The following is a 15530-nucleotide window of genomic DNA, read 5'->3' as shown; positions in this document are numbered from 1 at the left end:
TACTGGTGTGGCTGGGACTGATAGTCCACCAAGATTCAGACTTACACGCGCGCGAGCACAGAGGCAGAGTTTAAATAGCAGTTAGAAGGGTGTCGGCTGACCAGCTGGGTCAGCTGACAAATTCCACTGCTCCCATTGGACCAGCAATTAGGGAGGTCCTGGAAAGGTCCTAGAGTATATATACTGCTGGTTGTTCACTTGCTCCTTGTCTGGCGTTGCGTTCACATATGTGGGAGCACCCAGATCCGTAGTTAGATCCGTTAGTGTGCCGGGACCAGCTGGAGCTGTAATCCTACACTAAGCTAGATTCTGTTGATAGCTAAAGTACTAGTTTGATTGTGATTATCTGTTATGACGTTTGCCTGCCTTGACTATCCTCCTGAACTCAGATCTTGCACCTCGATATTTCTGATACTCTGTTGCCGAACCCCGGCTCGTTCCTTGACTCTGCTTCTGCCTCCTGATTTTGTACCCCGATATTTCTGATACCCCGTTGCTGAACCCTGCCTGTACTTTGACTCTGCCTTTGCCTCCTGATCCTGTACTTTATCTGTCCGTGTGTGTACGACCTGGCTTGTCCGACCTCGAGAACCGACCTTACCGTTAGAGGCGGTTCCTCGCTCTGTTAGCGATCCTTCCTCCTGAGGGTCACTTTCAGATATCCCTTCCTACTGTCAGTCTGACTCCTCCCGTCTTGGAGAGCTCAGGTCTGCGGAAGGAATCTGTGCAGTACTCCTTACTGCATTGAGGCCTTGTCCTCTTAGTGTTACAGTTACACCAAACACTACACTCTACTCGGGTGATCAGAGGTTAGTTTGTATATCGGATTATCGGTGAGACTGCAGTTCACTTATAATCTGGTATATATCTGTATTTCCGGTGATACTGCAGATCACCGGTAATCAGATACTCTCTGCGCCCACCGATCATTACAGAACGCCAGACCAAAAATCAAAATGGACGCAAACACTGGTCGTCTGGGTATGCTTGCCACTTCGGTGGATAACCTCCATCAAGCACTGGGCCAGCACAAAGCTTTGATTGATGCCCTTTCAGGCTCTGTGCAAACCCTCCAGACGTCAGTTGATTCAGTGCGATTCCCTCCTAGTGATGACATACGTATGCCTGTACCTGATAAATTTTCCGGCCACAAGTCTGACTTCCGGAATTTCAAGAGTAGAGTGTTGTCATACTTCGAGTTAAGACCCTGATCCTCGGGGACTGAGACCCAACGGGTCATTTTCATTAAAACACTGTTAACTGGTGATTCCCAGTCCTGGGCATACAACCTGTCCCCCACTAATTTAGCTCTGACCTCAGTCGAGGAATTTTTTAAGGCTATGGCCGTAATATACGACGACCCTGACCTTGCGGCAACTTCAGAGCGGAAGCTCAAACGTTTGCGGCAAGGCAGAGGGTCGGTCGAGGATTACGCAGCAGAATTTCGTAGGTGGTCTGTTACCGCCAGATTCGACAATTTTGCTCTGATGGATTATTTTCTATCTGGGTTGTCGGAGGAGGTCTCTGATTTGATGCTAACCTTACCCGAGCCCGCAACAGTCGATGAGGCCATATCATCGGCCATCAGAGTCGATCGTCGACTACGCCATCAGAGGCAGACTAGGGGCAGTCACCGGGTCAGGGTGACTTCGTATGTGGCACCTTCTGGTACGCCCGCAGTAACGGCATCTCCACCGGTGTCACCCTCTCCAGCCTCACCACCACCCGAACCCATGCAAATTGGTCGATCAAGATTGACCCAGGTGGAACGTAGGCGGAGAATAACAGAACAACTGTGCCTGTATTGTGCAGAAGCAGGGCACAGGGTGCGAAACTGCCCTAACAAGTCGGGAAACGGGTCTGCCTAGGAGTAGTGGGGGGTGACACCCTAGGCACTTCATTCTCACCCCAAAAAGAGAAGAAGTTACTTCTCCCCTGTACTATTACGTGGGATGATAAGTCTGTGGACACTGAAGCTTTTATTGACTCTGGCTCAGCGGCCAATTTTATGAACCTTGAATTTGCCCGGGAGTTGGGTATTCCTCTCACTCCAGTAAGTCCCCCCATTCAGGTCACGGCAGTAGACGATTCCCCGCTGCAACGGGATCGTCCCCTGTCTCAGACTCCGCAGGTGAGGGTCACGATAGGGGTATTGCATGGGGAACAGCTACAGTTTTTCGTTTTGAACATGTCAACCTCCACTATTATCTTAGGCATGCCTTGGTTACAGGCCCACTCTCCACAAATCGACTGGGCCACGGGTCAGGTAACCAGATGGTCTGATCGTTGTCACCAACAGTGTCTAGGAAAGGTGACATTGGGTCAGACCAAGGTGTACGTGGAGGGTGTTCCCGAGGTGTATTCCGATTTTTCTGATGTCTTTTGTCCCAAGTCTGCTGATCAATTACCTCCTCATCGCCCGTTCGATTGCCCCATTGATCTCCGTGCTAGTTGTATGCCCCCTAGGGGTCACCTGTATAACTTGTCCGGTCCCGAGAAGTTGGCCATGCAGGAGTACATTCGTGACAACCTGGCCAAGGGGTTTATTCGGCCCTCTCGGTCACCTGCTGGGGCCGGTTTCTTTTTCGTTAAGAAAAAAGACGGGGGTCTTCGACCTTGTATCGACTACCGAGGTCTCAATAAAATCACGGTGAAGAATCGCTATCCGTTACCATTGATAGACGACTTATTCACGCAGGTCACTACTGCAAAGATCTTTTCTAAGTTAGATCTGAGGGGGGCATACAACCTAATCCGCATTAGAAGGGGCGATGAATGGAAGACGGCCTTTAACACACCCGACGGGCATTACGAATACTTAGTGATGCCCTTCGGGTTGTGCAATGCGCCCGCCGTCTTCCAGGAACTAATCAATGAGGTATTCCGGGAGGTATTGGGTAAATTCGTACTGGTATACCTCGATGATATATTAATTTATTCCAATAACCTCCCCGAACACAGGGTCCATGTGAAATTTGTCCTAAACAAATTAAGACAGAATAGACTCTACGCCAAGTTAGAAAAGTGTATTTTTGAGGTGACATCCGTCACGTTTCTGGGGTATGTGATTTCTACCTCAGGTCTGTCAATGGACCCTGCTAAAGTCACAGCTGTCCTAGAATGGCCGCAACCTGTGGGCCTGAAAGCCCTCCAGAGATTCCTGGGTTTTGCAAATTATTATAGGAGGTTTATAAAAGGGTACTCCACGATCATTGCACCCCTTACCAGTCTCACAAAAAAGGGGGCAGATACTACCCACTGGTCTCCGCTCCGGAGGCTCAGAATGCATTTTCTAGTCTGAAAAAATTGTTTTGTTCCGCACCAATCCTGAGACATGTCGACACCGCCTATCCGTTCATTGTTGAGGTTGATGCCTCGGAGGTCGGGGTAGGGGCTGTGCTGTCTCAGCGATCAGGGTTACAGGGAAGACTACACCCCTGTGCGTACTTTTCCCGTAGGTTCTCTCCGGCGGAGAGAAACTACGATATAGGCAACAGAGAGCTCCTGGCCATTAAATTGGCATTTGAGGAGTGGCGCCACTGGTTGGAGGGGGCAGAGCACACGATCACTGTTTACACAGACCACAAGAACTTGGAGTACATCGAGGGGGCTAAGAGGCTTAGTCCCCGTCAGGCCCGGTGGTCCTTGTTTTTTACGAGATTCAGGTTTATAATCACATACACTCCAGGTAGCAAAAACATCAAGGCAGATGCCCTCTCCAGGTGTTTCGAACCTGAGACAGCACAGCCTCCCACTCCTGAATCCATCATTCCGCAGAAACTGGTGTTAGCCGCCACGGAGTCTTGGAAAGAGTGGACAGAGATCTTGGGTCCCTTTCAGCAGGAGGTTCCTGAAGGGAAACCCGAAGGGGTCTTGTTCATACCATTACCATTCCGGTTACAGGTTCTGCAACTCTTTCACGCCCATAAGAATGCTGGTCATCCTGGAGCTGCCAGAACGCAGGATCTGATTGCCAGGTGTGCTTGGTGGCCTTCCTTGGCAACAGATTGCAAGGAGTATGTTAGGGAGTGTGCGGTGTGCGCCCAGAGTAAGCCCTCCCGGCTGGCACCTGTAGGAAGGTTGCAGCCTTTGCCCACCCCGAGTGAGCCATGGACCCACTTGTCCATGGATTTTGTGGGGGAATTGCCCAGGTCTGAAGGCATGTCGGTCATTTGGGTGGTAGTCGATCGGTTTAGCAAAATGGCCCATTTTGTGCCCCTGAAAGGACTCCCCTCGGCTCAAGAACTGGCTGAATTGTTTATCATTCACATCTTCCGGCTGCATGGCATTCCGGAAGACATCGTGTCTGATAGGGGAGTCCAGTTTGTGTCTGGATTCTGGAGGGCATTTTGCCACCAAATGGGCATGAAATTGTCTTTCTCGTCAGGCTACCACCCACAGACCAATGGGCAGACAGAACGCATTAACCAATCCCTGGAGCAATTTCTGAGATGCTACGTTGCTGAGGCGCAGAGTGACTGGGTGAAATTTTTGCCCTTCGCGGAATTCGCTCAAAATAATTTAAAGAATTCCTCGTCTGGGTTTTCCCCATTTCAGATTGTAACAGGGAGGTCACCCAAATTTTCCCCTTTTCCAGTTGTCTCGTCTCCATTTCCAGCACTGGAAGATTGGCAGAGATCACTCAGGGACAATTGGGGAATTGTTAAGGGGAATTTACAGAAGGCGTTCCAGAGTCAGAAGGGTCAAGCAGATAAGAGACGGTCCGTGGAATGGAAGTTTCGGCCAGGGGATCTAGTCTGGGTGTCCACACGTCACTTGACCCTGAAGCAGCCATCTGCCAAACTGGGTCCCAGGTTTGTGGGCCCATTTTCCGTGACCAAGAAGATTAATAATGTTACTTATTCCATTGACCTTCCCACCAGCATGCGGGGGGTGAGGTCCTTCCACGTGTCCCTTCTTAAACCAGCAGTCCAGGTGGGTCCTACTCCTCCTCCTCCCGTGTTGGTGGATGCCCAACCCGAGTACGAAGTGGAGAAGATCATAGATTCACGTACTGTACAGAACTCGGTACAGTACCTCGTACATTGGAAGGGGTACGGGATTGAGGAGAGGCAATGGGTACCTAGGAACCGCATGCATGCGGACGAGTTAGTGAAGGAATTTCATGCTGTACATCCCGAGAAGCCTGGTGGGAGTTGTCCGGAGTCCACTCCTCGGGAGGGGGGTACTGTGAGGAAACGCGGAAAGGCCGCCGTCTCTCGAGGTGAGGCGGCTGTTTCCGCGTCCAGCATGGCGTCACAACGCGGAAAAAACGCCGCATGCCGCATGGGCAGTGCGGCGGAATCCGCATTGGTAACGGCGGAATCCACATCAGAGGCGACCCCCGCATTAGATACATTGCAAAACAGTACTGGTGTGGCTGGGACTAATAGTCCACCAAGATTCAGACTTACACGCGCGCGAGCACAGAGGCAGAGTTTAAATAGCAGTTAGAAGGGTGTCGGCTGACCAGCTGGGTCAGCTGACAAATTCCACTGCTCCCATTGGACCAGCAATTAGGGAGGTCCTGGAAAGGTCCTAGAGTATATATACTGCTGGTTGTTCACTTGCTCCTTGTCTGGCGTTGCGTTCACATATGTGGGAGCACCCAGATCCGTAGTTAGATCCGTTAGTGTGCCGGGACCAGCTGGAGCTGTAATCCTACACTAAGCTAGATTCTGTTGATAGCTAAAGTACTAGTTTGATTGTGATTATCTGTTATGACGTTTGCCTGCCTTGACTATCCTCCTGAACTCAGATCTTGCACCTCGATATTTCTGATACTCTGTTGCCGAACCCCGGCTCGTTCCTTGACTCTGCTTCTGCCTCCTGATTTTGTACCCGATATTTCTGATACCCCGTTGCTGAACCCTGCCTGTACTTTGACTCTGCCTTTGCCTCCTGATCCTGTACTTTATCTGTCCGTGTGTGTACGACCTGGCTTGTCCGACCTCGAGAACCGACCTTACCGTTAGAGGCGGTTCCTCGCTCTGTTAGCGATCCTTCCTCCTGAGGGTCACTTTCAGATATCCCTTCCTACTGTCAGTCTGACTCCTCCCGTCTTGGAGAGCTCAGGTCTGCGGAAGGAATCTGTGCAGTACTCCTTACTGCATTGAGGCCTTGTCCTCTTAGTGTTACAGTTACACCAAACACTACACTCTACTCGGGTGATCAGAGGTTAGTTTGTATATCGGATTATCGGTGAGACTGCAGTTCACTTATAATCTGGTATATATCTGTATTTCCGGTGATACTGCAGATCACCGGTAATCAGATACTCTCTGCGCCCACCGATCGTTACATATATATTCCTTATACGCAAGTTGGTATATTATATCAAACTTAGAATTCTTGTACTATATGTTACACTGTATGGTCGAGAGACCCTGGTGGTCACAATGTGTGACCTTTTTTAATTGTTTTTATGGAATTGTGGATAGGTTTTGAAAATAATAAAGATTTATAATTTTTGGAATATCATTAGTCTGGTGCTGCTTGTATATGGGGGGGACCCCCTTTTCTTTTCTTTTTTGTCTACCCTAATCTCCTCAGTGGTAGTAACTAGAGATGTAGCGAACGGTTCGCCGGCGAATGGTTCCAGGCGAACTTTGGTGGTTCGCGTTCGCCTGCAACAGGCGAACTTTTGCGGAAGTTCGATTCGCCCCATAATGCACTATGAGGGTCAACTTTGACCCTCTGCATCACAGTCAGCAGGCACATTGTAGCCATTCAGGCTACACTAAGCCCTGGAGCCCCACCCCCCCTTATATAAGGCAGGCTCCGGCGGCCATTAGCCTCACTCGTGTGCCTGCTAGAGACAGACTAGGGACAGCTGCTGCAGACTTGTTCTTCTAGGGACAGATTAGTTAGGTTCTTGGCTGCTTAGCTTGCTCCTGGCTGATTATTATTGATTTTATAGCACCCCTCAACAGCTCTTTTCAGAGCTCATCCTGTACTTTTTTTTTTTTCCTGTGTGTCAACCTGACACTTTTGTTGCATGCACAGCCTTGCTAATTGATAGTGTGTGTGCCACTGCCAGCAGCCCAGCACATTCAGTGACTACCTGTGTGTGACAGGGAGCTGCACATTGTACTACCCAGTACTGCATATACCCAGTACCTGTTGTGTTTACTTAACCCGCCTCATCACTGCATATACGTAGCTTTGTGTTGAGTGAACCCAGCTCACTGCATCTAGCTACCTGTTGTGTTGAGTGAACCCACCTCATTGCATCTAAGTACCTTTACTGTTCAGTGAACCCACCTCACTGCATCTAACTACCTGTTGTGTTGAGTGAACCCACCTCACTGCATCTAAGTACCTTTACTGTTCAGTGAACCCACCTCACTGCATCTAAATACCTGTTGTGTTTAGTGAACCCACCTCACTGCATCTAAGTACCTTTACTGTTCAGTGAACCCACCTCACTGCATCTAACTACCTGTTGTGTTGAGTGAACCCACCTCACTGCATCTAAGTACCTTTACTGTTCAGTGAACCCACCTCACTGCATCTAACTACCTGTTGTGTTGAGTGAACCCACCTCACTGCATCTAAGTACCTTTACTGTTCAGTGAACCCACCTCACTGCATCTAACTACCTGTTGTGTTGAGTGAACCCACCTCACTGCATCTAAGTACCTTTACTGTTCAGTGAACCCACCTCACTGCATCTAACTACCTGTTGTGTTGAGTAAACCCACCTCACTGCATCTAAGTACCTTTACTGTTCAGTGAACCCACCTCACTGCATCTAACTACCTGTTGTGTTGAGTGAACCCACCTCACTGCATCTAAGTACCTTTACTGTTCAGTGAACCCACCTCACTGCATCTAACTACCTGTTGTGTTGAGTGAACCCACCTCACTGCATCTAAGTACCTTTACTGTTCAGTGAACCCACCTCACTGCATCTAACTACCTGTTGTGTTGATTGAACCCACTTCACTGCATCTAAATACCTTTACTGTTCAGTGAACCCACCTCACTGCATATAACTACCTGTTGTGTTGAGTGAACCCAGCTCGCTGCATATACCTAGCATCCCCCCGAGATGGACAAAATGGAAAAACCAGGTAGAGGAAGAGGTAGAGGCAGACCCAGAGGAAGGCCACCAGGCACCGGCAGGTCTGTGCGAAGTGGTGTTGCTGTGATTTCGTGCGGACCTGGCCCAAAATACAGTGCTCAGAAGAAGGCACGTGCTCATCACTTCTCAAGATCAGGACGTGCTTGACTATTTAACACAGAACACCTCATCTCCCGCAGCCAGTGCCACTAGCGCTAGTACAAGCACCACATACGCTGCATTTGACACTTCGCAGGAGTTATTTGGTGGTGTTGGTGGTGAAATCACTGATTCACAGCCACTACTGCAACAACAAGAAGAAGGTGCAGGTACACCACCTCATACGTCTGAGTTAGGTGGCGATAGTATGGACGTAACGTGTGAGGAGGGGGATGATGAACCACCTGAAGTTGGTGCAGTTGAGGAGGTGTCTGAGGAAAGCGAAGCTGGGCAGGAGGATTATGATGACGATTATACGGATGCCACGTATGTTCCCAGTAGAGGAGATGACCAGGGGGACAGTTCAGAGGGGGAGTCAGAGCGGAGTAGGAGGAGACGACTCCATGATAGAAGCAGAGGAAGCTCATCCTCAGAAACAGCTGGGGGCAGTGTCCGGTGCCATGTATCGCCAGCTATGGCCAGCCAGCCAACATGCCCTTCAACGTCAGCTGCTGAGGCCACCGTAGCGCCATCACCCCAGGGGGGCTCGGCGGTTTGGAAATTTTTTAACATGTGTGTCTCAGATCGGAGCAAAGCCATCTGTTGTCTCTGCCAGCAAAAATTGAGCCGTAGAAAGGCCAACTCTCACGTAGGGACAAGTGCCTTACAAAGGCACCTGGAGAGAAGGCACAAACAGCTATGGCAAGAACACTTGAGGAAAAGCAGCACCCAAAAGACAAGCCACCCTCCTTCTCCTCTTCCTCCTTCAGGTGCATCGTCTTCATCCGCTTTCTCCCTTGCACCTTCACAGCCACCCTCCTCCACACCGCCTCTTCCCTTGAGTGGTTCCTTCTCCTCTGCCCACAGCAGTACCCACAGCAGTACCCAGCTGTCCGTGAAGGAAGTCTTTGAGCGGAAGAAGCAAATGTCTGCCAGTCACCCTCTTGCCCGGCGTCTGACAGCTGGCGTGGCATAACTCTTAGCTCGCCAGCTATTACCATACAAGCTGGTGGAGTCGGAGGCTTTCCGTAAGTTTGTGGCCATTGGTACACCACAGTGGAAGATACCAGGCCGCAATTATTTTTCACAAAAGGCCATACCCAAACTGAGAGGCAAGTGGTGTCGTCTATTGCAAAGAGCGTTGGGTCAAGGGTCCACCTGACCACGGATGCCTGGTCTGCCAAGCACGGGCAGGGCCGCTACATTACATACACAGCCCATTGGGTCAACCTGGTGACCGATGGCAGCAAGCAGGGAGTACGTGGCTGCGCAGCGGACTGACTTGTCACACCTCCATGGCTTGCAGGCAGGCCTCCAGCCACCTCCTCTCCGCCTGCTACCACCTCTTCGCTGTCGTCATCCTCCTCCTTGGCTGGTGCCGCTCCTCTCCTCTCCAGCTACAAAGCCCCCGCACCCCAGGGCCTATGCTGCATGCCAGGTACGACGGTGTCACACAGTGTTAGACATGTCTTGCCTGAAAGGGGAGAGTCACACTGGAGCAGCTCTCCTGGCTGCTCTTAACAAACAGGTGGAGCGATGGCTGACCCCGCACAAGCTTGAGATCGGCAACGTGGTGTGTGACAACGGCAGCAATCTCATTTCTGCATTGAATTTGGGAAAGCTGACACACGTACCCTGCATAGCACATATGCTGAATCTGGTCGTGCAAAGATTTGTGTCCAAGTACCCAGGCTTAGAGGGCATCCTGAAGCAGGCCAGGAAGTTGTGTGGGCATTTCAGGCACTCTTACACGGCCATGGCACGCTTTGCGGACATTCAGCGTAGAAACAACTTGCCGGTGAGACGCCTGATTTGCGATAGCCCGACTCGCTGGAATTCCACCCTGCTGATGTTCTCTCGCCTGCTAGACCAGGAGAAAGCCATCACCCAGTACCTGTATAATTACAGTACAAGGACACAATCTGGGAGGATGGGGATGTTGTGGCCCAACAACTGGACACTGATGCGAAATGCATGCAGGGTCATGGAGCCCTTTGAGTAGGTGACCAAACTGGTGAGTCGCGCTGAGGGCACCATCAGCGACTTGATCCCCTACGCCTACTTCCTGGAGCGTGCCATGCGTAGAGTGGTGGATACAGCTGTGGACTGGAGGAGTGTGAACGAGAACAGTTACGGCAGCAGGAGTCATGGGAGCGATTTACATCCGAACCCGATGTTTCCACAACACCTGTGGCAGCACAGGGGGGGGGGGGGGAGGAGGAGGAGGAGGAAGAAGAGGAGTCGTGTGGGGAAGGAGAGGATTCAGACTCTGATGATGGTGATGAGGTAGGTGTTTCTGTGGAGGAGGAAGAGGCGGCAGAAGAACAACCGCAGCAGCCGTCACAGGGGGCTTCTGCTGCTCCACGTTCCCGTGGTATTGTTCGTGGCTGGGGGGAGGAAGAGGAGTTGCGTCCCATCACTGAGGAAGAGCAAGAGGAGATGGAGTGTACGTCTGCATCCAGCTTTGTGCAGATGGCCTCTTTCATGTTGTCCAGCCTGTTGAGGGACCCCCATATAAAAAAACTCAAGGCGAATGACCTGTACTGGGTGGCCACGCTACTAGACCCTCGGTACAGGCACAAAGTGGCGGACCTTTTACCAACTCAACAGAAGGCGGAAAGGATTCAGCACTTGCAGAACAAGTTGTCGATGATGCTTTACAATGCGTTTAAGGGTGATGTGGCTGCACAACGCAATCAAGGTACCACCGGCAGTAACCCTCCTCCTCCCAAGTCCACGCAGGCAAGGACAGGACGCTCCAGCGATCTCAGGGTGATGTTGGACATGCGGACATTCTTTAGTCCAACTCCTCGCCATAGTCCTTCCGGATCCACCCTCCACCAATGCCTGGACCGGCAGGTAGCCGACTACCTGGCCTTGAGTGTAGAGGATGTAGACACTGCGCGCAGCGACGATGAACCCTTGGACTACTGGTTGCACAGGCTTGACCTGTGGCCAGAGCTGTCACAATTTGCCATACAACTTCTCTCTTGCCCTGCCGCAAGCGTCCTGTCAGAAAGGACCTTCAGTGCAGCTGGAGGCATAGTCACTGAGAAGAGAAGTCGCCTAAGTCACGACAGTGTTCAGTACCTGACCTTTATCAAAATTAATGAGGAATGGATCACGGAGGGCTACTGCACGACCGAAGACTAAGTCAGTCCCCACACACAGCATCTCTGCCTGCAGGCCGCTTGCCTTCTCCACCACCACCAACAGGGTCCAGGACTCTAGGCGGATTCCAGAATTTTTAAGGCCGCTGCTAGCAGCGGCCGCTACACTACTTTTTCTGGTGCGTATACATGCCTGCCTAATTTTTCTGGCTGCACTGCGGGCGGCTGCAACAAAAAAACAAAAGGCATGTACATGTGCCCATCCCCCTTCGTGATCATTACCTTGCCGCAGTGAAGGGGCTTGCGTATCACAATGAAGCAATGACTGCCGGCTATTTGAGTGTCTCGGGTGGGGGTGGCACACAAAAGATAATAAGGTTGTTGCTTCATTGTGGTCAGACCAAATTTGATCAGCTGGACAGTCACTGTTGTTCTATCGTTGAACTACCACAGCCTGGCGACCATATGGGCTTGAAAACCGCCACGGCCTACACTCTCGCCACGGTGCGCACCAGTCCAGCACGGCCGTCACTACGCAAACAGCTGTTTGGGGTGCGTTACACAGAGAGTTTGGTGTGTCAGTGTGAAGCAGAACTCTAATTACACTCCCTGATTGATGTATACCCATGCAAGATGTTTTAAAGCACTTCAGGCCTGCAATTTAGCATTCAATGTGATTTCTGCCCTTAAAACGCTGCTTTGCGTCAAATCCAGATTTTTCCCCGGGACTTTGGGCATGTATCCCACTCCGCCATGCCCCCCTCCAGGTGTTAGACCCCTTGAAACATCTTTTCCATCACTTTTGTGGCCAGCATAATTTTTTCTATTTTTCAAAGTTCGCCTCCCCATTGAAGTCTATTGCGGTTCGCGAACTTTTACGCGAACCGAACCTTCCGCGGAAGTTCGCGAACGGTGTTCGTGAACCGAAAATCGGAGGTTCGCGACATCTCCAGTAGTAACCCAGGCTTTGTGAGTATCCCAATTCTTTTTGTTTTCCATTACTTTTCTTGTGACAAACTATACCATTTGGGCTCCTGTTGTCTCTTGTTGCCTGTGTTCTTCTTTTTTACGGTGTTTGGTCACCCTACCTTGCAGTTCCATTATAACAAGGACTGCCTTCCAAAACAAGTGCTGTCTTTAGCTTCCTCTATTAGAACAAATGTGACAACCCCCCACCTACTTGTTTCTGTCAGTGTGCATACATTTCTTGATCAGTTGAAATAAATCTTATGTAAAACACCTTGAACCTAGGACCACAAACACTGGTTCCTTCTTGTGCAACTGACTGTCTATGAGGTAATTCCTCTTTTAGTCTAACCACAGGTGTCGAACCCCAGGCCTGAGGGCCATATCCATGCCAATGTTTAGGACGAACTAAGATAGAGAGGAATGTGTTCTACCTGAAGGACCACACCTTTCCTGATTCAGACACATCAATTAATTTGAGCTGTACCAAAAATGTGTGAGGATCTTGGCCCTCGAAGGACCGGTTTGACATCCCTGGTCTAAACAATGGGGATGACGCAGTCAAGAAAACTGCAGCAGCCACACCAAGGACGCTGAAAACCGTCTCATCCGTGAATTTGATCAAAATTTGAAGATGCAATAAGATGCAATTTGAAGGTTCAAACTAATTATTAAATTATTAGATAGTACTTTTAGATTTGTACCTGGAGGTAGACTATAAACAAGAATTTTGACTTGGTTATTTCAGACCTCATTATCATCACAATGATACATCCTTTATCAATCTTTTGACCTTGGAGGAACCCTTCAAATAATTTTTGAACCTCAAGGAATCCTGGCATTAGCGGTGGGAGGAGTGGAGATTTTTTTTTTTAGAAGGCAGGGTGTTGTGGTTGTGCCCTGTAATAACCTTGTTGTTTAGCCCCAATTTGATGTTTCGTCCTTACAGTGCTTCCTATCATAGTAGCGCTAGTTAATGTTTCTTATAGCCCCCACAATTATAGTGCTTCCCTATAACAGTTAACATATTTTTTGGACCATAAGATGCACTCCCCCCTCCCCCCCCCCAAAGTGAAGAGTAAAAGTCAGTGCATTTTATGGTCTGTGGTTGGGGACTCCCTGTACTGTGCTCCCCCATCCTGGTGCAAAGTAATCTCCAGCATTACACCTGCTCCTGATGCAACCTCCTGTGGCCAATCTGTGCGGTGCTGTACATGGCCTGTGGCCACTCTGTGCGGCGCTGCGGCGTGCACATGACCTGCTGTGAAGTCACATGGCGAGTAGTGCAGTGCTGCTTCAATTTGCCGGTGCAGTGTTCGATCATGTCCAGGATGCAGAGCGGCAATGTCACTATACAGCGCCCCGATGTGCATGTGACCCGCTGTGTAGTCACGTTCAGGGAAGACTGTGCTGCCTCCATTGCCAGGAAAAGAGCAGTGGTTTACTGGGCAGCGCATGTGAATGGTGGCAGACAGAGAGATACAAGGTGGATGCAGAAGGACACATGGGATGATTGGAGGGACACAAGGGGGATGCGGGAGGACACATGGGGGCTCGGAGGGACACATGGGGGGCTCAATGGGACACATTGGAGACTCGGAGAGACACATGGGGTTTAGAGGGACATAGGGAGTTCGGAGGGACACAAGGAGCACTGAGAGGTACACAAGGAGGACTGAGAGGGGCACAAGGAGGACTGAGAGGGGCACAAATAGGACTGAGAGCAACACAAGGAGGACACAGAGGGACACAAGGAGCACTGAGAGGGACACAAGGAGGACTGAGAGGGACACAAGGAGGATGCAGAGGGACACAATGGGATTTAGAGGGACACAGGGGAGCCTGAAAGGGATGGGGGGATAAAGAAGGACACAAGGGGGGTGCAGAGGGACACATGGGGACTTAGAAGGACACATGGAGAGACACAAAAGGTACAAGGGGGAAATAAGGCACAATGGGACTTATTGATTGGGGGTGGGAGAGTCACAAGACGCTCCTGGAACATGGACGCACTAGGTTTAGCATTTTTTCCCTGGTTTTTGTCCACTAAACCTAGGTGCGTCTTATGGTCCGGAGCATCATATCGTCCAAAAAATACGGTATTATACTACTTCCTATATAATGCCCCTCATTATACTGTCTTCCAATTCTAGTGTTTTTTACTAGTGTGCTACTTATGCTAACCCAGTTTAGTGTTTCTTTTTACAATACCCCTATTATAGTGTGCTCTATTATGCTCCCACCCATTCCTCCCCACCACCAGTAAAGAGGACACTGAGGAGCCAAAGAGGCACCTTTTATACTTTCTTGGCCCACCACTATCATGAAAGGAGAAAATGCCTGGGAAGCCCCGCAAAGTCCTCAAGGATCCCTGGGATTTCAGGGAACCCTGATTGAGAAAGAATGATCTATTATGTTTGTGTGCTTATAGCAACTACTTACTCTGTGACCAGCATCTTGTAGCGTTTTGGCCGCAGATAATCCAGCCATTCCAGCACCAACAATCACAACATGTTTCTGGTGTTGTTTGTTGACACGAGGCAATCCATTTTTGAGGATATTCTCATATTCCTTATATTGGGGATCTTGTAGACACTCATCCAACAGATTCATATTCACACTCCTTCCACCACCTATCTCTGCCCAAAGCACTAGGCAGAGAAACACTGAAGAGACAGACAGAGTTCATAAAGCATGTGTGAATTAAAGTAGAATTAAAAAATACTTATAATTCTGATTATTCATTGGCTGATAAGAATCTCCATATTTTGTGCACCGTACTGTTATTGATTTAATAGGAACATTTGATGCAGTTTGTTATTTATTCATTTTTATTCATGTGTATTTTATTTACAGAGTATTAGTCTTGTCATTAGCTGTCCCTGAGAGTGGCTCATTGTCTAATCCCTACCTTATGCTAGGTACACAGGATACGTTTTTGCGTTCGATAGATGGGTTCGATAGATCATTTCCGTCATGTCCGATATTACTGTTTTACCGCTCGATTTCTCATAGAAGTGAATTAAAATTGATAAGAAAAGATAAGAGAATCGAGTGGGAAATCGAGTGGAAAACTGAATAGAAAATCGATCGAACGGAAAATTGACAGAAAAAACACATCGTGTGTACCTAGCATAATGCTGGGAATACACCATGAGATTTTTTTTAACAGATAAATGGTTCGATAGATAATTTCTGACATGTCTGATCTGATTTTTTATTTTTTTTTA

At 49.5% G+C, this 15530-nt stretch overlaps 1 protein-coding gene across 1 annotated transcript in view; it reads right to left on the bottom strand.

Annotated features, from left to right (window-relative positions):
- LOC137522699 (L-amino-acid oxidase-like) overlaps positions 1 to 14913 on the bottom strand; it is a 37143-nt gene extending 22230 nt beyond the window's left edge. Inside the window, exon 1 of the mRNA XM_068242766.1 lies at positions 14743 to 14913. Coding sequence (XP_068098867.1) covers positions 14743 to 14913 — 171 coding nt within the window. The remainder of the gene's footprint in view (positions 1 to 14742) is intronic.
- Positions 14914 to 15530: the final 617 nt, after the last annotated feature.

The sequence above is a fragment of the Hyperolius riggenbachi genome, chromosome 6 (genome assembly GCF_040937935.1).
Source record: "Hyperolius riggenbachi isolate aHypRig1 chromosome 6, aHypRig1.pri, whole genome shotgun sequence".
In the NCBI taxonomy this organism is placed as follows: Eukaryota; Metazoa; Chordata; class Amphibia; order Anura; family Hyperoliidae; genus Hyperolius; species Hyperolius riggenbachi.
This window is presented reverse-complemented; position numbering and strand designations above follow the sequence as displayed.